This window comes from Aethalodelphis obliquidens, unplaced genomic scaffold, assembly GCF_003676395.1.
Source record: "Aethalodelphis obliquidens isolate GAN/ISIS:26980383/991018 unplaced genomic scaffold, ASM367639v1 scaffold121, whole genome shotgun sequence".
Taxonomy (NCBI): Eukaryota; Metazoa; Chordata; class Mammalia; order Artiodactyla; family Delphinidae; genus Aethalodelphis; species Aethalodelphis obliquidens.
In genome coordinates this window covers 393,420-417,999 of record NW_020838065.1, presented here as the reverse complement: position 1 = coordinate 417,999, position 24,580 = coordinate 393,420, and the positions used below count along the sequence as shown (strand labels likewise).

Sequence of the window (24,580 nt, the reverse complement as noted above, 5' to 3'; positions counted from 1 at the left end):
TATCTTCCCAGAACCCACGGCCTCCCAGCAGAGGCCGAACCCCCAACTCCTCCTCCAGTCTCAGGCCCAACCATCCCCATGTTGACACAGGAGAAAGGGGATCTCAAGTTCTTGGGGCTGGGAGGCCTGGGGAAGTCACCGCCCCTCTCTGAGCCATGCTGTCTGTGTCTGGACCATGGGGCGCTGGGTCCTCCCACACCAGGGGCAAGTGAGGGTGGCCAGGGAGACACCCAGCCCAGGATGGGCACTCAGTGAGGCCTCGAACAACCAAAAGAGATTGTGAGATGCAAATACACTCTCAGCTCCAGGGAAGTCCTAGGGGAGGATGTCCTTGTGCCTCCTGAGTGGAGTTGGAATCAGCATTTACTGAGCACCTACGGTGTGCTTTACATCATGGTCTCTCTGATGTCTGACATTGCCCAGGAGAGGCAGGTTCCATTCTAACCATGCCTACGCTACAGAGAAGTGTCATGGGGCTCAGAGAGGGGAAGTGGCCGTAAGCCAGGAACCAACTCTGACCGCAGCACCAAGGCCCTGCAATGAGGAAAGAGTCCTCCTCGCTCACCTCAGCCCTCCCCATTTCTCCTCACCCAGTGGGGCCTCCTCCACACTTACCCCTGCCCACCCCCCGTTCTGGCCACCTAGCAGCTCTCCTTGCTTCCCTGGTAACAACACCCAGTTTTCCTTTGGGAAACTTCTTCACCCCTCCTTCTCCTTACCCCATGGGGTGCATGTGATGAGGCCTGACCAGTCCGGCACAGCAACCCCCTGGCCAGAGCTGTTGGTTTGAGTTTGGGCATGTGACCAAAGCTGGGTCAGTTAGAACCAGTGGGACTCAAATAAAGGACTTTTGTTGGAACTGCTGAGAATGAGAACCTCGTTGCTCCCCGCTGGGATGTCCAAGCTGTGAGAAAGCGACCTCCAACAGCTGTCTGTCTTACTACCATGAGGGAAAGATCTACAGAGAAATAATCCAAGACTGAGTAAAGCAGAGCTGAGAAATGGAGACACGTGGACTTCTGAAGACTTTGTGTGAGCCCCTAGATGTAGCCATGCCTGAAGCCATCACCACCAGACTCTTCCATTATTGAAACAATACTTTCTTTTTTTTTGCTAGGTCTGGTTGCATTAGTCTGTCCTGACTACAATGCCCCTCAGGCAGGAAGTTCCCCATCCCTATACCGCCCCACCCAGATGCTAAGGATGGGGCACAGAGTTAGGGTAAGAGAGGCCAGAGTTTGAACTTGGCTTGGCCATCTCCCTGTTAAGCCTCCTGGAGTCCCCACTTCTCCCTGTAGCATGATATTGGACATCTTCATTCATAACTTAGAGAAAATAATATTCCTTACTTCACAGGATTCTTGTGAGGATAAAACCAGATCACTGAGATACTGTTCCTGGCATGGGGACTGGCACATAGCAAGGACCCCACCCACCAATTGTTTGAGCTCCCAGGGCATTGAATCCATGGCTTGCTCAGGACACATGCCCACTGTCTTTTCATCATCCTGGGTGGCCCTCTCCTCATGGCAGGTGCCACATCTGACTTACACTCAATAGATATGTATCAGGTAGTCACAATATGCCAGGCACTTTAAAAGAATGTTTGTTTCCTAAACCTCCAATTTTAAAACAGATTATCAAAATATATATGCTGCATGTATACCCGTGTTCATAGCAGCGTTATTCACAATAGCTAAAATGTGGAAGCAACCCAAATGTCCACTGACAGATGGATGAGCAAAATGTGGTTTATACGCACAATGGAATATTAGTCATCCTTAAAAAGGAAGGGAATTTTGACACATGCTACAAATGCTATAAATGAACCTCGTTATGCTAAGTGAAACAAGCCAGTCATAAAAAGACAAAAATTGATTCCACTTATGGGAGCTACTTAGAGTAGTCAAAATTATAGATAGAAAGGAAAATGGTAGTTACCAGGGGCTGGGGGAGGGAGGAATGGGGAGTAATTGTTTAATGGATACAGGCTTTCAGTTTTGCAAGATGAAATAAGTTCTGGAGACAGATGGCAGAGATGTTTCCACAGCAATATGAGTGTACTTAATACCACTGAACTGTACATTTGAAAATGGTTAAGATGGTAAACTTTATGTTATATATTTTACCACAATTTTTTAAAATTGGAAAAATTATGTGCTACAACAAGCTTAAAAAGTGAAGAAACCTGGATGAAAGGAAAACAAATGAGGAAAATTTAGGCCTGAGTAGAGTCCATGAAATATTTAAATATTTACCTTGAAGTTCTGGATAAATGTCAGAGATAGGCCATGAATTGGGTTCTGAGCTTCCCAGCAGGCAAGGCAAAGAGGGAAACAGGATCTGGGATCCATTAAGTTCAGCATCCATGCAACAGAGACCGGGGGTGGGAGAGAGAGAGAGGAATCGTGAACCAGGATCTGGGAGCTATGGTGCAATTCCTAATACCTAAGATGTGTTTCCTCTTGTGTGTCTCCAAGGAAAGGATGCTGCAGGAGGTTGGATGGCACTTGACACGGCTATTATAACGTAGCTGTCAAGAGATCAGGTTCAGAGTCAGGGCTGGGTTCAACTGTAGTGAGGCAAGTTACAGAATCTCTCTAAGCCTCAATTTCCTCATCTGTAAATTATGGGTTATGTATGAAACCTACCTCAGAAGGTGGTGGTAAGGAAGAAATGAATTCATGCACTTAAAGTCCCGAGCACAGTGACTAACAGAGTGAAGGCTCATGGAATATTAGCTTTGTAGTGGTGTGGTGGGATCATTGGTGGCTTAATTGGTAGGCGGAGAGGTAGGCAACACTGCCCAAAGCTCCAGGCTCCAGGCCCACCGCAGACCAAGGGAGCTAGCCTAGTCTCTCTGCCCAGGACCAAGTAGGGCAGATCCCAACCTAAGGCCCTGCTATCCCTCCCTGCTCTGACCGCTGGGGCCAACAGCTCTGGATCACTGCTCCGACCCCCACAGGGCATGTCCTGGCCTGCCCAGACCTTTGGCCAGTGTGTGGATGAGCCGGGTATGGCCAGATGGTGCCATAACCATCTCAAGGGGCACCTGTCTGCCTGCCACAAGGTGGCCTGAAAAGCTCACTGGGCTCTGGGCTGTAATGATCCAGGTCTGAGTCACAGATCCAGACCCAGAGTCAGTTTTGGGTACTGGCAGACAGCCAGGCACACAGTAGGGCTAAAAGGCCAGAATGTGGACTCAGATGACCTGGGTCCTAATCATCTCCTTACTGCTTACCAGCTGGGGACTTGGGCAAGGGCGTTCATCTCCCTGACCCTCAAAATCCTCATCTGTAAAATGGGCACAACAGCAGAAACCAACTCATAGGTTTGTTATAAAGATGAAGCTGGGGCTTCCCTGGTGGCGCAGCAGTTGAGAGTCTGCCTGCTGATGCAGGGGACATGGATTCGTGCCCCGGTCCGGGAGGATCCCACATGCCGCGGAGCGGCTGGGCCCGTGAGCCATGGCCGCTGAGCCTGCGCGTCCGGAGCCTGTGCTCCGCAACGGGAGAGGCCACAACAGTGAGAGGCCTGCGTATCGCAAAAAAAAAAAAAAAAAAAAGATGAAGTAGGTAACATGGTAAAGCACCAGCACAGGGCAAGTGATAAAGAGGTGTGCACCTGAGGTAGCAATTCAGACACACATCAGGGATCCTTCATAGCCACTATCTCAGGGGTGTGGTTTTTAAAAGTTTTGATCAGAAAAACTTCTCATTGCTTGTCTTTGCTGGCAACCTATTGTGTGCACTCACTATGTGCTCAGAAATTAATCAAGCTGAAATCAAGTCCTCACTTGCCCTCTGACCAGTTGTATGATGTCCAACAATTCACTCACCTCAGCTGCCACTTCTTCATCAGCAACATGGAGGCGCCACCCCTCCCCCACAGCGTGCAGCTTCAGAGGTGACCTGGAGAGCCTGCGCTGAGTGTGGCTCTTTTCTGTGCATGTGTCTGATCCCTCCTCAACCTTCCAGTCATCCCTCCCTGTTGCACACAGCTTTGCAAAGTAAAAGTTTCTTTCATCGCTCTGTCTTACAGCTGAGGGGCCAGCCCAAGAGGAGCCCCTTGGTGTCAGAGACTCATAACCTCCCACCTTAGAAAGAACCTGGAGACCCATAAGACCAACTCCTCACCTCCCCCCAGACCACTGAGCCCCTTCCCAGGGCACACAGTCCCTCTAAAGGACCACTTCCAAGGGGCTGTTCTGCCACGGCTTGCACACCTCCAGTGATGGGGAGCTCACCTCATCCCATGACCTCCACTCCATGGCCACAACTGTATTTGTTTTATTGAGTTGAGAGCTGCCTGGCCACTTCCACGGGGCTGGACTTTCGGGAGCACCAGGCCCCACTTCCCCACTCTGCTCTGGAACAACTCTCCCAGGGCCTTCCCTCGGGCTCTTCCCATCACTCCCCACCACCACCATCCCAAGCCCGCATTGCGGCCAGGCAGACCTGGGTTCCCATTCCAGCTCTGTCCCTTTCTGGCTGTGTGCCCTAGGGCAAACCACTCTCCATTTCTGAGCCTTAGTTTCCACATCAGGAAAATAGGGGGAAGTGAAATAACATGTGCTTTTTTTCTGTCAGTCCAGTTCGTGGAGCTCTGAGATTGAACAGGCCTCTGAGCCCTCTAGGAATGCAACCTGGTGTCACACGGCCCTCCTGGGGTCCCCTGCCACTTCTGTGTCCATTCAACAGACAGAGGCTTACTGCTCACCTTAGCCAGGCACTGTGCTTGGCGGTGGGCACTGGTGGGGTGGGGACCAGCATCCCTGCCCCCACTGAGGGACACTCTGTATGAGAGCAGAGTAGTCCAGGCCAAGAGGAAGGAAAGGGAAGCCCAGACAGAGGGAACAGTGTGTCCAAACCCCACTGTGGAAAGAACCGGGCCCTCGGGGGAACTGAAAGACCAAGGTGGCTGGAACTCAGGGGTCATTTGTTCAAAGGATTGGGTTTCAAAAACTACTGTACATTCATACAATGAATTACTAGCCAGCAAGTTAAAAAACAAACACAACACAACTAAAACAAAAAACTTACCTGTGCTCATTGCAGTATTATTCACAATAGCCAAGACTTGAAAACAACCTAAGTGTCCAGCAATGGATGAATGGATAAAGAAACTGTGATATATATATATATATATACACATACACATACACACACACACATACAATGGAATATTATTCAGCCATAAAAAATAAAGAAATCTTGCCATTTGTGACCATATGGATGGTCCTGGAGGGCACCTTGCTGAGTGAAATAAGCCAGATAAAGAAAGACAAGCACTGGATGATCTCACTTATGTGTAGACCTTTTTTTTTTTTAAAGTCAAATACATAGAAACAGGTTGTAGAATGGTGTTTGCCAGGAGCTGTGGGCTGTGGGAAACTGGGAGGTGTTGCTCAAAAGATACAAACTTTCAGTTATAAGATGAGTAAGTTCTGGGGATCTAATGTACAGCAAGGTGACTATAGTTAACAGTACTGTATCTATCTTTTTTCTTAAATAAATTTATTTATTTTTATTTATTTATTTTTGGCTGTGTTGGGTCTTCGTTTCTGCGCGCGGGCTTTCTCTAGTTGTGGCAAGCGGGGGGCACTCTTCGCCATGGTGCGCGGGCTTCTCATTGCGGTGGTCTCTCTTGTTGTGGAGCACCAGCTCTAGGCACACGAGCTTCAGTAGTTGTGGCACGTGGGCTTAGTTGCTCCACGGCATGTGGGATCTTTATGGACCAGGGCTCAAACCCGTATCCTTTGCATTGTCAGGTGGATTCTCAACCTCTCTGCCACCGGGGAAACCCTGGATCTATCTTATACTTGAAAGTTGCTATGAGAGTAGACCTTTAATGTTCTCACCAAAACAACAAAATGGCAACTGTGTAGGTGAAGGATGTGTTAACTAACCTTATCTTGGGAAACATTTTGCAATATATACATGTATCGAATAATATTGTACACCTTAAACTTACACAATGTTATATGTCACTTAGATCTCAATAAAGCTGGGGGTAAAAAAAGGACAGACTATTGATACGCACCACAGGTTGGATCTCAAAAAACATGATGCAGAAAGAAAGAAGGCAGTATTTATACAGTCAGCCATTCCATTGACATGAAGTTCTAAACATGAAAAACAAATCTATAGTGATAGGAAACAGATCGATAGTTATGACCAGAGTAAATTGACTCGAAGGGGGTGAGAGGAAACTTTCTGGAGTGATGGAAATTTTCTAGATCTTGATTGGACTTTAGTTATACAGAGGTATACATTTATGAAGAATGCACTAAGCTATACACGTAAGATTTGTTTATTTTACTGTAGGGTTACAAAGTATACCCTAATTTAGGCTTTAATGTAGTTCTGATTTAAAAAGAAAAAAACACAAACACAAAAAAAACCCAAAAAACAAATAAACTTGTTTGTTTAAAGGATGAACCAGAGTGGGGTAGAAAACAGGCTCTGAATGTCCCGCCTGAGCAGAAATCCTGAGCCCTGTTGCTTCCTAGCAAAATCCCTTAGCTGGCTATGTCTCGGTTTCAAATCTATAAAACAGGGACAATAATAATATTCCCTCACTGGATTGCTGGATTTTATGGACCAACTAAGTTAATTCATTTTAATCACTTAGAATATTGTTTGGCACGTGGGAAGAGCTCAACAAATGCAAGCTTTAAAAAATAAATCGGCCTCGAGGTAGCGGGTCTAACTCCCGGAAAGACCCAGCCGGAGCGGGGCGCGCTGGAAGTTGTAGTCCTTGCCGGCTAATTATACCCAAGGATGCAGGCGGCGGGGATCCCCTCTGGGACTGGGGATGCCCGGCCTGAGCAGGTATCAGCCACGCTCCGGTCCAGGCTAGCTCTAGCCATGGGCATACGCATTCTCTTATCACTAGTCTCCCTACCGCCCAAAGGCGGTTATCATCGCTCACATTTCACAGACGAAGAAACTGAAGCTCAGAGAACGACACAAAGGGAGGAACCAAGAACTGCTGACCCCATAGTCCTTAATCTTTGTATTTTGATCCTTGACACACACACACACACACACACACACACACACACACACACACAATTCCGAGGCTGAGGGAGGGGAACAAACTGTCCGCTAAGGGAAGGTTCCTTGAACGACCACGGAGTCGTAATATCTTTCCTATTTAGTCACTCGCCAAGGGCACACAGTAGTAAGGGGGCGGCTGGAAGGCCAGGCCCCGGACTCTTTGCCCTTGCGCGCCCTTTGCCGCTGGACACTGAGTGGGCGTGGCCGAAACACGCTCCTCCTCCTCCCACCCTCCGCTCCCGCGCGCTTGGTGCAGTCCAGGTACTTCCATACACCCGCGGGAGGGAGGGTGAAGCTGCATAGCCGGCGTGGACCCCGCGCGCGCGTGCGCGCGCCCGGGCGAAGAGGTTCGTGGACGGTTCCACTGCCTGGGGCCAGAGGGGGGGCCGCGGCAGGCGGCGCGAGCCGCAGCTGGACCGGGACCCCCGGCTGCAGCGGGAGCGACGCGCCGGCCTCCCGGTGGGGGTGGAGCCCCGCCGCGGCCCCAGGTAACGCCCGGCCTGGACCCTGCGCCTTGCGCCCCAGGCGCGGGGCCAGAGAGACGGAGCGATAGGGGGCGGCCGCGGGCTGGCAGTGTAGCACAGGGACATCCAGCGAGGCCGCTGCCTGCGCCCGCAGGGCCGGAGCTCGCTGTCCCGGGACCCGGAGCCAGAGCTGCTCCGCCCGGTAGGTCTAAGAGCCCCAGTACGGGAGGCCCTGGGAACTACGAGTCCCAGCGTGCCCTGCGCCCCACTCATGCCCCGATCGCAACCCCTGGCGAGTGTCGGCTTCGGCTGGGCCCCAGGCGTCCGGGACAGAGCTGCAGTCCTTTGGCCTCGTCACGACTGCCCCACTTTACCAAAGCTCCTTGTCCCAGCCGCTGGGGATCCAGAGCGACCCGAGCCCTGCCCTGGGGCGGCTGCGGGTCCGGGGAACAGACCGCCGCGCGCCAGCGGCTTGGTTACTGCTTTGAGGGCGTAGGAAGGCGGGGACTCCAGAGGGTCTGTGTCTTGTCCAAGGTCACACACCTTCTGTTGCCTGAGGGCTATTAAGCCCGAGTCGAGATGGTGTCGGGGCGGGAAGGAGATGTGGGTGTAGGAAACTGGCCTTGGATAGAGGGAAAATGGGGAATTCGGCTGGACTCATCTCTCCCTGGGTCTGCCAGGCACCCCCACTCTTACAGCCCCCGATTTTCATCACCGGATGATGTGGTGATGGTACCTGCTCCTTCCTCTGCAGACCCTGCGGGTTCCAGTGGTGAGAGCTACAGCGGGGAGGTAGTCAGAAAGGGGAGCCCCTCCCAACGCCCTACCCTCAAAGCTCACACATTCAAGCGCAGACCCAGACCCAGAAAGCCAGGCAGGTACCGCCGAAGATGCACACACAAGTGAGAGCCACTATTTACTCATTGAGGTAGGTATAATCGCCCCCATTTTACACCTGGACAAACTGTGAGCCTCATAGAGGTGGTGACTTCCTCAAGGTCACCAAGCTGATAAAAGGCAGAGCCAGGGTCCAAGCCTCGGTGGGCTGGTTTCAGAGGCTCTGTATTTAATCATCAGTGTATGCCTGCCCCCTCAGTAGCCTATAGGAGATGAACAGCAGTGCTACACACACTAAGTGCTCAGTAAATGTCATCTGTCATTAGTGTTGTCATCATCCTGGTTTTACAGATGAGACTGAAGAAGAGTGAGACCACATAAGTGACCAAGTCTCAAAGCTGGAGCCAGAGTGCTGCAGCCCTGGACCCAGACCTGGGAACACCTTTACAGACACTCTGCCCTCCCCCATATGCACAAACAGCCTCTGCTTTTTAGGGGAGACAAAGCTTGGGGCTCAGGTGTGTTCAGGCCTGCCCTGAGCAGAGAGGACTTGGCAGGGGGCCTGTCAACCCCCAGCCTGGAGCGTGAGGCTCAAGTCTGATGCCCTGGGGTAGCTGGGAGGTCTGTGTCCTGAGCTGGCTTTACCAGGCTGTGTTGTGTGTCCCTGGATGGTCCCTCAATCTCTATGTTCTGCCAGCTCCACTTGGGAAGGCCCTGCATCTGGAGGAGAGTTTGAGGGGTCTTAGAAAAAAGGAGTGGAGTACTTTCTGATCCTGATGGAGGGAAGGAGGCAGCCAGCTGTCCAGGTCTTAGGTAGGCAGATGGAGCAGGGGAGGGCTCCAGCAGGAACCGATGACCCCACCTTCTTCCTGCCTGCACAGAATCCCTCCCATCTCCTGCAGAGGAGGCCTGGGAGTGGAAGCTGGATTGTAGCATCCAGTACTTTGCACTCGAGGGACCAGGATTCAAATCCCTCTCTGCTACTCTTCCACTCTGGGACCTGGAGAGTCTCTTGCCCCAGGACATCTGTGCTTTTGATTATTGAGCAACACTTGGGGACCCTGTGTTGGCATTTGCATTGCATGCACCAAACTTAATCTTCGTTTAAAATGTGATCCCAGGTTTGCCCCTTGATGGCTGTGTGACGGTGGGTGAATCATATCCTCTCTTGCCCAAGCTTCTTGGAGCAAACACTGGTACCTAGCTCTTAGGTCATTGGAAGGACCAATGAGATGATCAGGGTAGGACTTGCCCAGATCATGCAGAAGACTCTAGAACCCTGATTTCTCCACAGAGCTTCGAGGCAGATGCCTGGGCAAGAGTGAGCCACCCCCACCTGGGCTACACTTCTGGGATCTGTGGCAAGGGGAGTCATTTCCTTAGCCACTTTCCTCATCTGTGTAAGGTGAAAGTAACAGAACCTGCCTTCAAGGGAGTGGGGGTGGGGTGATAAGAATGGGGCACAGAGTAGGTATGCAGGCCGTTGGGCCCACGTTGGGGTTCCAAAGCATAAGACTTGTCAGTGAACCTGAGAGGAAAGTCCAGACTTCTGGCTTCTCTGAGAAATCTGGTAAAATTGAGCCTCCCTCCCTCTTGCTCCAGAGTGATTCTGCATGCACCCAGCAAGGTTTTTCAGAGGGAGATGTGTTATTGGCCTCCGGTCCTGGGCGGAACCCAGAGGTCTGTGGGAATTTACTGAGGGCCTCCCAGGGGCGTAAACTAGAGGGTCATGCATGAGAGAACACAGGGCAAGGATTTCCTGGCCCTGAAGCATCAGGGGCGAGGAAGGGCAATACAGAGTCCCTTCCTTGGGCATCCAAGGAAGTGTGAGCCAGGCCCTGCTGCGGGTAGGGAGAGCAGTCCCATGGAGATACCTTCTGCCATCCTGATGTGGTGTGATGATAGTCATGCCGTATATTGAAGAAGCCAGCAGATGGTCAGGAGAGGCTCCGAGGAGGCAGCCTTTGAGCTGAGCCCCGAAGGTTGAGCAGGGTTTGGCCAGAGGTGAGTAGGGGTGTTGAGGACATTTTAGACTGAGAGAATGGCACAGTCAGAGGCTTGGTGGCTTCAAAGGAGTAACTGGATTGTGGAGTAGTTACTGGAGTCGCTTTCTGAGGGTGGGGAGTGGTAAAGGATTTTCACATTGTGGCCTCGGGCAAGTCACTTCACCTCCTTGAGCCTCAGATCCTCAACCATAAAATGAGACTGGTTACCCCGTGGTGTCTGCCTCTCAGTGAAGGCTGAATGTCAGTGCAGTTAAAAATGCTGTATCCTCTTCCGCCAGGAGGAGATTCTTTATTTATTTATTTATTTTTGGCTGTGTTGGGTCTTCGCTGCTCTGCACGGGCTTTCTCTAGTTGTGGCGAGCAGGGGCTACTTTTAGTTGCGGTGCGCGGGCTTCTTGTTGCAGTGGCTTCTCTTGTCACAGAGCACAGGCTCTAGGCGCGCCGGCTTTGCTAGTTGCGGCACGCGGGCTCAGTAGTTGTGGCGCATGGGCTGTAGAGCACAGGCTCAGTAGTTGTGGTGCACGGGCTTCGTTGCTCCACGGCATGTGGGATCTTCCCGGACCAGAGATTGAACCCGTGTCCCCTGCTTTGGCAGGCGGATTCTTAACCACCGTGCCACCAGGGAAGCCCAGGAGGAGATTACTGAGTGAGACACGAAGCAATCACGACAGGGTTGTGTGCAAATTAAATGGCATGAAGTGAAGGTCAGGGTGCGTCTAGGCCTGAGTTCAGAGACAGAGGAGTTCAGTACAAGCTAGAGACTTCACAGCTTCCTATAAGAAGTGAGATGGGAGCAGAGCCTCAAGGGACAGAGAAGAGGAATGGATTCGTAGAAAGGAAGAGAGAGAGCATCTCAGGCAGGGAAGGCCAGAGGGAGCACTGCCATGGTCATGGGAGAGAGGCTGGGGAGAGGTGAGCCTGAAAAGTTTGGTAAGGGGGGCTTCCCTGGTGGCGCAGTGGTTGAGAGTCTGCCTGCCGATGCAGGGGACGTGGGTTCGTGCCCCGGTCCAGGAAGATCCCACATGCCGCGGAGCGGCTGGGCCCATGAGCCATGGCTGCTGAGCTTGCGCGTCCAGAGCCTGTGCTCCGCAATGGGAGAGGCCACAGCAGTGAGAGGCCCGCGTACCGCAAAAAAAAAAAAAAAAAAAAAGTTTGGTAAGGGAAGCTTAAACAGGGAAGGGAAGTCTTGTTAAACAGAGCCCTGAAAGCCAGGCATTAGGGAGCCATTGCAGGTTCTATCCCTACACAGGCAAGCAGGGGGGTGGTCTTAACAATGTAGGCACTTTGAATGTGGGAAGGATTTTCTGATTGCTTTTACAGAGTGAGAAAAATAAAAGGTTGGAAGGGATTTAGGAGAAGGGAGAGTTGCTGATAAGGAGATGGTTAGAGAAATGCAACCCCATTTATTCTCATGCACACGTAGTTTAACTATGATGGATAGAGTTTGGCATTCCAGGTAACATCTGTAGCACTGCATCATGAACTTGATCTTCTGTCCTTAGAGATATGCAAACAGCGAGTGGGTACCATTTTCAGTCATCGTGTTGCTGGCTGCCATCCACATTGTGGTGTCAGATTGTTGCTGGTCTAAACAACACTTGGATAAGCATGTCTGTTCCCCAGCTTCCTTCTGGATTGTTTCCACTGGATACCCTTTCCAAAGGGGGATTTCTGACTCTAAAGGAACACAAGTTTTTTATGGCTTAAAATATTTAAAACATACTCTTTCACAGTAATTTTCTTTAGAATTTTCAGTAGGTTATACTGTATAGAGTTTTTCTTGTTTTGTTTTGTTTTTAAGGAGCAAATGTACAAAAGCGTATACAATAAAAAGTCTATCCTGACCCAGTGCTCTCCTCCAGTTCTCCCTGAGGACAGTTATTTATCAGTCTCCTGTATATCCTTCCAGGAATATTCTATATACAGATACTGTATATATCCAATTTTTAAAAACATTGATACTGTTATACTCTGTTCAGTATCTTTCTTTCAGTTTTTAAATTTGGGATTATGAAATATACCAAAGAAGCATAGAAAATCACACACACACACCCAGCAACCCCACCACACAGGCTTAACAAATGTTTTAACATTTTTTGCTGGTATCTTGTTTAGGGCTGTGCTGGAGGTAACCCTATGTCAGTGCAGCTGCATACAGAGGAGTCCAGTTATTGATTATATGCATAATTTATTTGACCTGTTCCCAGCTTTTTTTTTTTTTCTATCGATGTAGAGATAATACCCCACTTTGTATAACGTCTGCCTGGGGAGGCGTCGAGGCAAAGGGGAACGACGCTGGGCTTTGGCTTGGGTTCAAGTATCTGCTCGGCCACTCTTCCTCGCTTTGTAACCTGGGGTGAATGACACCCCTCTTGATTCTCTCTACCCATCTGTAAAATGGGCAGGTTGTAGTAATGCGTCTCATAATTGCTAGGAGGAGTACAGTAGAAAACTAAAGACTTCATTGGGTTTAGTTCCCCAACCCCCTAAGCAGGGAGCTCTCCGAGGCCTCGCCTAGAGCAATTAGAGCGCGGGACGGCTGCTGCTCCAGCTTCAAACTGTTCCCCGCCCTTTTCCCGGGCCACGCTGGGGGCGGGGTGTTTAAATGTCTCTGTGACGTCAACGCGAGCCGGGCCAATCCTTCCCGACAAGCGTTAGCTTATTTGCATGGGTTGCCCATTATTGGTTCGTTGGGCAATCCAGCCCCTCCCAACTTTTTAAAGCCACCGCGCAGTATAAACAAGGAGATGCGAGGAGGCCAGGCCATGATGTCATCGCGGCGCAGTAGCTTTCGGGGCTGACGTCATCTCCGGGGAGGTTGCCGGCCCAGGGCTGTTAGAGCCTTCCTAACCACTCGGACTGGCTTAAGAGCCGCTCCTGCCCTGTCGAAGGTCAGGTCCATTGCACTTGTGTCCCAGGCGCCGTCCCAAGGAGGGGACCATGACACAGTAAGTCCGGGCTGCGGCTCTCCCGGCGGGACCCACTTATGTGGCGGGGAAACTGAGCCTCAGAAGCATGAGTGATTTGTGAGTTTGCATAGCAAGTTAGAGTTACAGCCAATTTGTCTTGCTTACCGCGCGGTCTCCCCTCTTTAGGTCAGACCATGTGGCCCCGCCCCTTTCCTGTGATGGCTGCGGGCACTTTAAGTGAGGAGGTGGGGGCGAGAGGAGGTTTTAAAAAAAAAAAAACTGCCTTCCAAGATGGCGGCCCACTAATCACGTGCCGAGTCTCGGCGAATGATTGGCTCTTGGCGCCCCCGAGGGGCGGAACTCTTAGCAAGGGGCGGGGCCCTCGCGGGGAGCAGTCGGCTACTGTTTGCCGGAACCTCCCGGCGCGCCCCCGCGAGCCCCCCTCCCGCCCGGCGCGCGACCCCGCCGCTTCGAATGTTGTGAATCAAATGTGGGGTTTGTTACATTCCGCTGCCGCCGCGGACAGTTCTTAAAGGGCCAGTCGCCGGCAGCTGCGCAAACCCGGCCGCGTCCTGCGCCGCCTCCCTCTCCCAGAGGGCCTGGGCCGAGAGACTGACCGCGCGTGGGCCTCGCGAGGCAGACGCCCGGCGGACGGACAACAAAGAAAGAGGGCCCCGGAAGGAGCCGGACTGCCCCCGGACCGGGGGGGTGGGGAAGGGAGCACATTGTTCCTCAGGGCGGGGGCTCTTAAAGGGTCCAGGCAGCACACTCCCACCCCCCCACCCCCGCCTCTTGCCCAGCTTGGCCGTCCTAGATCGGGAACAAAGGAGTCAACGTGTGGCCAGGCGGCCGAAGGTGAGTCGGGGCCAGAGCCCCCAGCTCCCGATTTCCGCATCCCTGGAATTCCTGCCCCCCCCTTCCCCTGGGACTGAGGGCTGTGATCTAGCTGGCTCTGCAGGAGTTAATTACGGGCAGTCCGGAGGGGAGATGGCGAGGCCTCTAGAATCCGGGACCCCTCCCCACCCCCAGCGCCCCCCAAGGCCAGGCCGAGTCTCCCTTCTCCAGAGGCAGAGCGCTGCGGTTGGAGAGGAAGGAGCCGCCCCCTCCCCCTGCCGCCGCCACTTCCTTTGTTGTTGCTTTTGTCTCACGCCGAGCACATGGTCCGGGATCCTCGGCTCTTAAAGTCACAGCGCTCTGGCCCCGACGCCGCCGTATGGCCTCCAGCCCCCGATGTCCCCCCGAGCCCGGCACAAAGGAGTGAGAGGGGGATGAGGGAGGCCCCTCTCTGGGCGAGTATCTGTACCACGTCCTCCCCACCCACGTCCCCAGTCCCAGGGAGGGATGACTGAGGAAGCTCCCCGAATCCCGCAACCTGCTCCTGGCCCACATTGAGGAGGGGCTTGCTCCTCAGGGACACTGGTTTCCTCCCCCAGTAATGTGACCACCTGGTTTTTTGCGTCTTGCCTCTTGTGGCTTTATTTGGGAGCTCTGGGAAGGAGAGATTTCCACTCCCATTTTACAGTTGTGGCAACTGAGGCGCACAGAAGGGAAGATTTCCTTGACCAAGGTCACCCAGGGAGTCTGGGCTGGCCAACAACTCTTAACTCGCAGCCTGGTGGTCCTGCTCTCAGCTGCCTCCAGGCACCACAGTTAGGGAGCTCTGCGTGCCCACCAGTCAGTGCTGGGCCCAACCCGCCTCTTTTTTGAGGGGTGGGAGGGGGGCTCCTCAGCCTGCCTGGGTCTGCTCCTGTTCTCAGGGCCTGACTTAGCTTATCTGCAAAACAGTCCCTGTACCTGCAAACAGCCCCCAGGCCCAAATGATATGTCAGGATCTCCCTAGACCAGGATGGGGATAGGAACTAGGGAGTTGGCTGCCTCCTGGGCGAGGGGGTGGATGCAAGGTGCAGTCCCTGCTTCTGGGCGAGATTGGATTTAGGGACCCTCAAGACCCTTTTACGGAGACCTCACAGAGAGCCCAGCACAGAGGAGGTGTGGTGAAAGGCAGAGCAGTTAGGTGGTGGCCTTGTTGTTTGACCTTGAGCAAGTTGCTGCTCCAGCTCTGGGCCTTACTTGCTTCTTTCCACAATAGGTCTAGTCAGGATGCCTGAAAGAGAAAGCTCCCCTGATCTCCTTTAGGGCCTGCAGTAGAGAATTGGCATTAGGTAATTCTTGAGGTTACTGATGGTAATGAGAGTCAGGGGTTGAGGAAATCTGGGCCTAGCGGGCCAGCCAGGACTAATTCTGTCCTTCTTTGGCTTTGTGGTCTGCAGCAAGTTACTTTCTTTCTCCTGGTCTCAGTTTCCTCAACTGTGAAGTGGGTGAGTTTCCCATGGGACATCTCTGTCTCCAGTCAAGAACCAGGGTCCCCTCCCTTGCCAGCTGGGAGGGGATATTCCCTGAGGGAGGCATGTTTCCCAGCTGCCTCCTGCAGAGCTTAAAATAGCATCTTTAAGCTGCTTGGGGGGTGGGAGTGAAGGTCAGCCTGTTGTATTTTCTGATAGTGATCGGTCACACCTAAACTTTACAAATCACTGCAGCAGCCTTTAAGCAGTCTTGGGAGGTGATTATTGGGCTATTCCCATTTTACAGATGAATAAACTGAGGCTCAGAGAGGGGAGGCGATGTGCCCAATCCTCAGCCAAGACTCTGGCCAGAAGTCAGGGTATTGTGTGTAAGAATGCAAGGGTCAACACTGTCATCTTTGTCACCGTCAGTCACAGCTAGAGGCCTTCTGTCTGGTGGTTGGGTTTCTCGGCTCCTTGCCACTTCCTTTCCTGAGGTGTGGGTGTCCTTGAAGAGGCTGGCCAGAGCAGATTCCCATGGGCCTAGGCCTCTGTGATTCTGCACCCCTGAGCCTTGACACTGCCCGGACTTCAAGACAGCCTGGCACAAGAGGAGCAGTTGAGGCCACTGCCATGTCCCAGTACACTCACAGCTCCAACTGACTGGCCTTGGACCTCACTTCTCTGAGCCTCAGCATGCCTACTTCTGAAGGTTGCTATGAGGACTTATCAGGATGGCACATGGGAAGTATTGTATACTCCTCATAGGCAGGACTGTGGGCTCCCAGGATCTCAGAGGTCAGTTAGAACAGAGGTTCTCAAGCACCTGCCTCTGCTGTAGAAACTGCTGGGGAATTTAGTAGAAATCTAGGTGCCCTTGTTCCCCAACCCTCCAAAGATTCTGATCCAAAAATCTGGGGTGGGTCAGGAGTCTGTTGTTAAGTTATTTAGGGGTTTCCTCTGAGTCTCTCTTGGCCTTTGTTTGCTCGGCTGGATTATCAGCAGGAATCAAGGAGGCTGTGTGTGTACACATGAGTGTAAGGATATGCACTTGGCCCACGCTGGGGGCTCACGACCCCAGTCACCTGTGGTGGGCAGGCAAGGAATGGGCCTGGGGTGGCCTGGAGAGAAAACTCATGCCCAGAGTGAGGTGGGTCAAGCAGAAATGAGGGCCCAGTGGGACCAGATTTTCTGCTTCCTTCCCCCCCGCCACACACACAACACACTGAAAGGACAGATTTTTTTATGTCCCAGTTTTTAATCATTGGCACTAACTTCACTGCTGCCAGACATGGCCTTAGACCTATGTAATTGGCTCTCCAGTGAGCATTTACCACATCGGGCCTGCCCTGTGCTGGACACAAGCTGGTCACTGGGCCCTGCCCACCCCTCTGCCAAGTGCTGGAGCCCAGGTTGGGTGGGAGAAATGTGAATTTCAGCTCTACTGTGGCTGTGGCCTTGGCCCTGTGCTGTCTTAGCAGGTGAAGAGCCTCCCTTTCAGGCTCATTTTGAAAGTCAGGGCCCATGCACGTAAAGCCCAGCACAGAGGAAAGGAACAAGGTGTTGAGGGGACAGTACACCGGTTCCCTAGCTGTGTTAGCAGGGAGGTGACACTTAAAGCTGGGTATGAAGGAAGCATAGGAGTTTTGTTAGATGGAGGCAGGGTTCCCTGTGGCAGGAACAGCCAAAGGCTGGTCCTGTTGGATGCGCCCTTCAGCATTGCAGGGTCTGACAGTTTCCAGAGTTTTCCCTGCCAGGGCCTCATTCCAACCTCTGGAGTTAATGAGTGGTCCCCCCAACTTTCCCCACCTGGACCCTAGCTCCTGCCCCGCCCCATTCTCACTCAACTTCCTCCCTTAGGTTTAGGTTCTTGCTTCCTCTTTTCTCAGCAAGCCCCACCTCCGACTTGGGGGCTGTGTTGGGTCTGGTTTGCATGCACTCCCCCCACACACAAAGGGCCTGGCTGCACGCCAGACCCACCAGTTCACCAGAGGTTGACTTCCTTCATCACATCCTGCCAGAACCCTTGGGCTGGACCCCTTCCCGTCAGCATCAGTGTGCAGCAAGAGGCTGGTAGTCAGCCCACCTCCCAGCTTTGACACTTATTGTGAGGCCTTGGGCAAGTCCTTTCGTCTCTGAGCCTCAGTTTTCTCTTCTGCAAAATGAGGCTAACAGTACCTTACTTGAAGAGTAGGTGAAGTCCCATTTGGGTAGGCACTGTGGGAACAGATTATGAAAAGAAAGTATACAGTCAGCCCTCTCTATCCATGGGTTCCACATCCATGGATGTAACCAATTGCAGATTTAAAATACTTAGGGAAAAAAATTCCATAAAGTTGCAAAAAACAAAACTTGAATTTGTCACTTACATAGCATTTACATCATATTTACATAGCATTTACATTGTATTAGGTATCATAAGTAATGTAGAAATGATTTAAAGTCCATGGGAGGATGTGTGTAGATTATATGCAAATATTATACCATTTTATATAAGGGACTTAAGCATCCTCGGATTTTGGTATCGTGGGGGTCCTAGAACCAATCCTTCGTGGATACTGAGGAATGACTGTACTGACTTGGCTTGGACTGGGAACCCCGAGGGCAAGAACCAAGTCAGAACCTCTCACCTGTTACTAGTGGAAGAACTAGGCCCCAGGCCTGTTTGCAATCCATCTTGAGCCAACCAGACAGAAGGGAGGAAGCTGGAGTCCCCTCAGGAGCCCCAGTTACCTAGAGGTCAGAGTTGTAGATCCTCACGCCAGGACAGGTTTTCCTGGAGACCCCACCCTGAGGGGGCCTTACCAGAGCCCCCTGGCCTGGAAGCATGCCGGCCAGCCCTCTGAACTTACCCTGAGGCGGACCCTGATCTCATTTCACAGCGCAGGAAACTAAGGCCTGGACTCCCTGCAGGCCAAGCCTGAACCCTAGTGCCAGAGCACAGCGCTGCCTGGGGAGCCCAGGGTGTGGTGGGCATCAGTGGCCTCTGGAACCAGGCTGCAGAGGTTTGATTCTGTCTCCCCGACCCCTAATGGAGCAAGGGACTGGACTTCTCTGTACCTTAGTTCCTTTGTCGGTTTGCTTCCTAGGGTTGTGAGCCCTGGCCCAGCCCCTCCACCCCTCTGCCTCCCCTGATGCAGCCATGGGCTCTGGCAGTGACTAGGTGGCCGCCCTCTGCCCCTGTGGGTCAGTGGCGATTCTCTGCAGGACCCAGCAGCAGCCCAGGCCAGCTCTGGGGAAGGTAGGAGGGAACCTCCCAGTCCTGTGGAGCCCGGAGCCCCTGGTACTGGAGCTTTCAGCCTGGGCTGGGGCACAGGGGCCAGGGGTGGTAGGGCACAGGGCCCTGAGCTGTCTTCCTTCCCCAGTGGGTAGTGACCTTGGCTTCTCTCCATGCTCTGTGAATGAGCGGCCCCCGTCAGTGCTACTGGGGCTTCCTCTCTGTGGTGCAGCCCTGGCCGTGAGGGCCCCCTGGCCAGCCCACCTACCCAGGATGAGCGCTTACCCTCCCAGCAGCCGCCAACCCGACCAGCATACCTCCCCGTAGAGGAGCGCCGAGCCTCGGCTCCTGCCGGCGGGAGCCCCCGAATGCTGCACCCAGCCTCCCAGCAGAGCCCGTTCATGGTTGATCTCCACGAGCAGGTAAGCGGAACCCCCATGCCCACGCCCCGCTGCCCCTGGCCTCTGGCGAGCCGGTCTGAGGAGCAGAGGGAGCAAGCCCTGACTTCACCTTCACCAGAGCTGGCCCGGCAGGACTTTGCTTCTCACCTGGGGGCAGCAGAGTGGCCTCCCTACAGTTCCTGGGTCTCTCCTCCTACAGGTGCACCAGGGACCTGTCCCTCTGTCCTACACAGTCACCACAGTGACGACCCAAGGCTTCCCCTTGCCTACAGGCCAACACATCCCTGGCTGCAGCACCCAGCAGCTCCCAGCATGCTCCGTGATGTTCAGCGGGCAGCACTATCCCCTCTGCTGCCTCCCGCCCCCGGTGAGTGAGCGCCTGGGCCTCCTGCCCTGCCGCCAGCTGAAGGCCCCAGGCACAGGCCAGTGTCGGAACTGAGCTGAGCTTACAGCGCCCATCCAGGCTGTCAGTGTCTGCTCGGCTCCAGGCCACAGCCCTGTCCAGAACGGCATATGTGCGTTCACGTCCAGTGGGAGGGCACTTCAGAGTTCAGGGACCTCCCTGCTCCCAGTGCCTGCTTTATGGTTTGGAGTGGTAACTGTGGGTCTTAAGAGCAAGACGTCCTGTCTGGGAGGCCTAGGCCAGGGATGGGTGGTCCAGAGGCCTTTGATTGGGACCGCTCGCTGGGTGGAATGGCCCCTGGCCCAGCCACAAGCAGACCCAGCCCAGAGCCCAGAAGAACATTCTCCAGCCTCTGCCCCCTTTCTCAGCAGCTGATCCAGGCATGTACCATGCAGCAGCTCCCTGTGCCCTATCAGGCCTACCCCCACCTTATCTCCAGTGACCACTATATCCTGCACCCTCCACCGCCAGCCCCACACCCCCAGCCCGCTCATATGGCGCCTCTTGGGCAGTTTGTGTCGCTGCAGACCCAGCATCCACGTATGGTGAGTCTGAGCGATGGGTCTGATGCTAGAGGGGATGGCAAGTGGGGCAGGGAGGTGGGGGCTTTCCTTGTCACTGACTCTGCTGACTCACCCCTGCTTCTTCCAGCCCCTGCAGCGGCTCGACAGTGATGTGGACCTGCGGGGGGATCAGCACCCCCTGGGGAGCTTCACCTACTCCACCTCTGCCCCGGGCCCAACTCTGTCCCCATCCGTGCCCCTGCACTACCTGCCCCACGATACCCTGCACCAGGAGCTGTCCTTTGGTGTGGTAAGTGCCACTCCCCACCCAGGATCTAGGGTGACCGGGAGACAGGCCCATGGCTGACGTGGACCTGGCCCCCCTCTTGCAGCCATATTCCCACATGATGCCCCGGAGACTGAGCACCCAGAGATACCGCCTACAACAGCCGCTCCCGCCACCACCCCCGCCGCCTCCACCACCACCGTATTACCCCAGCTTCCTGCCCTACTTCCTGTAAGTACCTGTACATGTGCCCCAGAGCTGTGGTGCCCTGTTCTTCTGGGGCCTTTAGTGGTTAGAGCCAAACACAGCCCCGTGGGGTCCCAGGGCCTCTCGAGCCACCTAGCATCCCCGCCAAACCATACATGCACACTCACGCTCACCAGCTGGGCTCCCTGCCCTACTGCGACATCTTGGGACAGACACTGGGGTCCCTGGTGTGAACAGTGCAGAGTTCTGGGCTTTGTTTCATGGCGGGAGTCGGGAGCAGCTCTGCGCCCCTTACGCCTACTGACCTTGACCCCGGGCCCGCGTACCTATCTCCCCCTAGCTCGATGCTGCCAATGTCACCAACAGCAATGGGGCCCACCATCAGCCTGGATCTTGATGTGGATGACGTGGAGATGGAGAACTATGAGGTCCCGTGGAGCCCTGTCCTGGGAGGTGGGGGCATGGGGGACTTCCAGCCCTGGCTGCCACTGACCCTCCCCTCCTGCACACGTCCAGGCCCTCCTGAACCTGGCAGAGCGGCTGGGAGACGCCAAGCCTCGCGGCCTCACCAAAGCGGACATCGAGCAGCTTCCATCGTACCGCTTTCATCCTGACAGCCACCAGTCAGAGCAGACGCTGTGAGTGCCCTGCGCCCCCTCCTGTCTCTCTGTGAGCACAGATGCGTTGCGGTCTTCCCAGGGTAGCGCTTCGTGCTCTGCCGCGAACCTGCCCTCGCCTTCAGTGTGCGGGTGACGCTCTGTGCCCTCCTCCCAGGTGTGTCGTCTGCTTCAGCGACTTCGAGGCACGGCAGCTGCTCCGGGTCCTCCCCTGCAACCACGAGTTCCACACCAAGTGTGTCGACAAGTGGTTGAAGGTAACGTAGCCACGCCCGCTCCCAGGTGTTCCTGGTGTAGTGAGGGAGGAGGGTGGACTGGAGGGCTTCCCTTCGTGTCCTCTTCAGCATCCAGAAGTTCCGGCTCCACTCAGGGAGCCAGGTCCCCACCGGGCAGCAGAACAGCCCCGGATGGGTTGGGGGTCCGGTGAGAGTGGAGCCTGATGTGCGGCTGCTCCCCCCAGGCCAACCGGACGTGTCCCATTTGTCGGGCTGACGCTTCCGAGGTGCCCAGGGAGGCTGAGTGAGGTCCACAGCCACCCAGGAGAACCCTGCCCAAAGCTCTGGAAACTCCGGGGGCCCCGGAAGGCCGAGGAGGGCGTGGCCCAGGCCTGCCCTGCCGTTCCTGCCTGCATCTCCAGAGCTGGTGCCAGGGTCAGCCCGAGAGAAGCCCCTGCAATAAGCCCTTGCATTTGCCAAGCTCCAAAGACTCCCTCCCCGTTTGCCCACCAGTCTAAAAGACGCCCGCCAGGGAGCGGCCTGAGAGTCCCTAACTCAGTCTCTCCTGTTTGCCCTCGGGTCTGTCTCCTTTTCTTGCCGGCCCTGGGAGCCAGGGGTTCATTACCCTCGTGTGGCTGGTGGAGATCCTTGGCCCCGGGATGGGCAAAGCGGGTGCTGTCCTCGGTCGCCTGGTCTCTTGCACTGAAGTGGTGTGCTCTCTGCTCAGGTGGCACTGACAGGCGTGGACAGACAGTGGCAGGAGGCCAGTGGGTTCTCCTGCCTTGACCCCAGACAGACTCAGGCAGCCAGCCCCACCCAGGTTGCTGTGGGGTGGGGCTGGTTCCCTAGAGGACCCTCACCTCGGGTACAACATTCCTGCCCCAAGCCCAGGCTGGAGGGCATCAGAGCCAACCTCCCGAGCAGGTGGGAGGCAGGCCCTGACCCGGGACGGCATGTAATGTATCCTGAGGGGGCCTGGACCAGGCCAGGGAGAGTGATTTCCTGTGTTGCTGGTGGCTGCCCCTGCCTGGCGGTGACAGGGCCCAGACCCATGCCCCATCTCCCCTCTCTGTCGTTTTGCATGAACGTGAGGAGCAGCAGTTTTTGTTTATTCATTTGGCCCAAAATCGCGTGTAGGATTTGAGGGTGTGGATTTTTTAAACAATTTCTTTTCTTTTGGTTTAATGGGCGGGGGGGTGTATAGGGACCAACCAGGACCAAGTGCCCAGGGGCAGGGAATGGTCTGGTGGTGCCGCCTGGTCTGCATGCATGTGCGCGGCTGGGGCGGGGCCAGGCGGCTGGCGGTCATGGGTGGGGTTGGGGGGGTGGGGGGGGGGTCTGTGCTCAGCTGATAACTGCCATGCACTGTACTGCACACGTCCCCAGAGCCTACCGGGACCGTACGCTTTTCAGGGCATTTCTCCCTCTCTAGCCAGGGCCTGTCTCCCACCTGCCTGGGCGTGTCTCCTCCAGGGAAGTCCCAGGGGGACAGGGTCCAAGGAGGGTGTGGACCCCGCCTCCAGGGGCCCCCTCCCAGCCTGAGCCCTGCCCTCCAAGACCTGGAGGAGCCCCCGGAGGGTCTGGCCGAGCTCCCTACCCTCACCCACCCGGGTCCCATTCCGTTTCTTCCTCACCCCCCGCTGGGGTTGCTGCCCCGAACGAACCGCGTGTGGGGCCGGCACATCCTAGCAGGCAGCCCCTGGCGCCTGCTGCCTCAGGGATGCTCCAACCACCCTCGTTCTCCCGCAGCGGCCCTGGCCCACCGCCTCCCCCCAGCCTGCCGTGGGGCCCCATCAGCCTGGCCCCCACCCCATGGAGAACCCAGAGTCTTACTGTATATAACTCCAGGTGACATTTCTATATTTATAGCAGTGTTGAAACCCCACCTGTTTTACACAGAGAACTACCCTCTCCGACCCCCTCCCTTCCCCACCCCCCAAAAAAAAGGTTTTCGAAACCCTTAACGGTTCCTGGGGCAGGTGGAAACAGGCTCACGGATGGTGTGTTGACTGCAGCAGTGATTCCAACGAGCAGCTATTGGGGGGGAAACACAACAATAAAAAAAAAAAAAGTTTAAAAAAAAAGATTTATAAAACAATTATTTAGGATGTTTGTGATTTGCCGACCTTGCTATAGATGCCATGTTACCAATGATTTCCTGTGGTGGGGGCTTGTCATTGTTTACTCTTTTATTTACCAACTTCTGGCCTAGGCATGACAGTGGGTGCTGTCCCCCAGCCCTGGCTGGGCCCAGTGCCTGTATTCTGTGTTAGAAAGGTCTTTTATATATATATATATATAAATATATATAATTACATATATATAAATAAATATATGGAATTTTGGGGGGCCCTGTTCCTTGCACATTTTACAGTTACCTCATTTTTCCCATGTATGTATTTGAGAAAATGCTAATATATAGAGAAAAAAATGGTTCTTAAAGCTTAAATGTGTGGTTTTCTCCATTCCATTGGATTCACATTGGTTTGTAGCATTTAACATAACTAGTATGTTGTATTATATATGTGTATACTGATTGAAATTTTTAACAGATTTGTACTTTTTTTAAAATGAAACTTGCTAGTTCTGCTTGACCAAGTAGTGCAATCATTATTTTTTTTAATATTGTTGCTGATTTCAGAGGGATATTCACTAATAATAAATGTATGATGTATATCGAGTACTGCCCAAGCTGCCTTTGGCCGCCTGTGTTCTCGTCCTTTTGATGGGAAGCGCGCGTGGGGATGTCGGTCTGAGGGTGGGTAGGGGACAGGGAGGAGGGAGGCAGAAAAGATTGTTCTTCGCTGTGGAATCTTGGGGGAAATGATACCTCCTGATGGAAAGGGATCTACGGGGCCAGTTCAGTGACAGCTTGCTCCGGGCCACACTGCTTCACGGGCAAATTAGGATTCTGTTGGCAACCGACAGGATTCCATCTAACTGGTTTGAGGGAAACGGCAATTAACTAGTCTGTCATTTAAGTTCTGGAGGGAGGTTCTGCTTCAGCCTTGACCAGATGGGGCTCAGGCATGTCCTAAGGAACCAGGTTTCTCTTCATCTTACAACTTTGTTCTGCCTGGTGCTTCCTGGTACCTCTAGCTCAGTTTCTTCTAATTTAGCATCATCTCCATGCAAAAACTGTTTTTCCCCCCCAGGTAATTCTAATAATTCC

At 53.9% G+C, this 24,580-nt stretch overlaps 1 protein-coding gene across 9 annotated transcripts; it reads left to right on the top strand.

Moving 5' to 3' along the window:
• Positions 1-7,388: 7,388 nt before the first annotated feature.
• RNF44 (ring finger protein 44) lies at positions 7,389-24,099 on the top strand. Of its 9 annotated transcripts, XM_027098271.1 has the most exons (12): positions 7,389-7,549; positions 8,280-8,453; positions 18,649-18,800; positions 19,009-19,198; positions 19,377-19,544; positions 19,949-20,125; positions 20,232-20,393; positions 20,476-20,600; positions 20,917-21,004; positions 21,093-21,214; positions 21,351-21,450; positions 21,654-24,099. In XM_027098271.1, the coding sequence occupies exons 3-12, from the start codon at positions 18,694-18,696 to the stop codon at positions 21,714-21,716; spliced, it is 1,302 nt and encodes a 433-aa protein (XP_026954072.1). In that variant the 5' UTR covers positions 7,389-7,549; positions 8,280-8,453; positions 18,649-18,693; the 3' UTR covers positions 21,717-24,099. The 9 variants fall into 9 exon arrangements, with proteins under 9 accessions (XP_026954072.1, XP_026954070.1, XP_026954071.1 ...); XM_027098269.1 differs by lacking the exon at positions 8,280-8,453; XM_027098270.1 differs by lacking the exons at positions 7,389-7,549; positions 8,280-8,453 and adding an exon at positions 11,480-13,316.
• Positions 24,100-24,580: the final 481 nt, after the last annotated feature.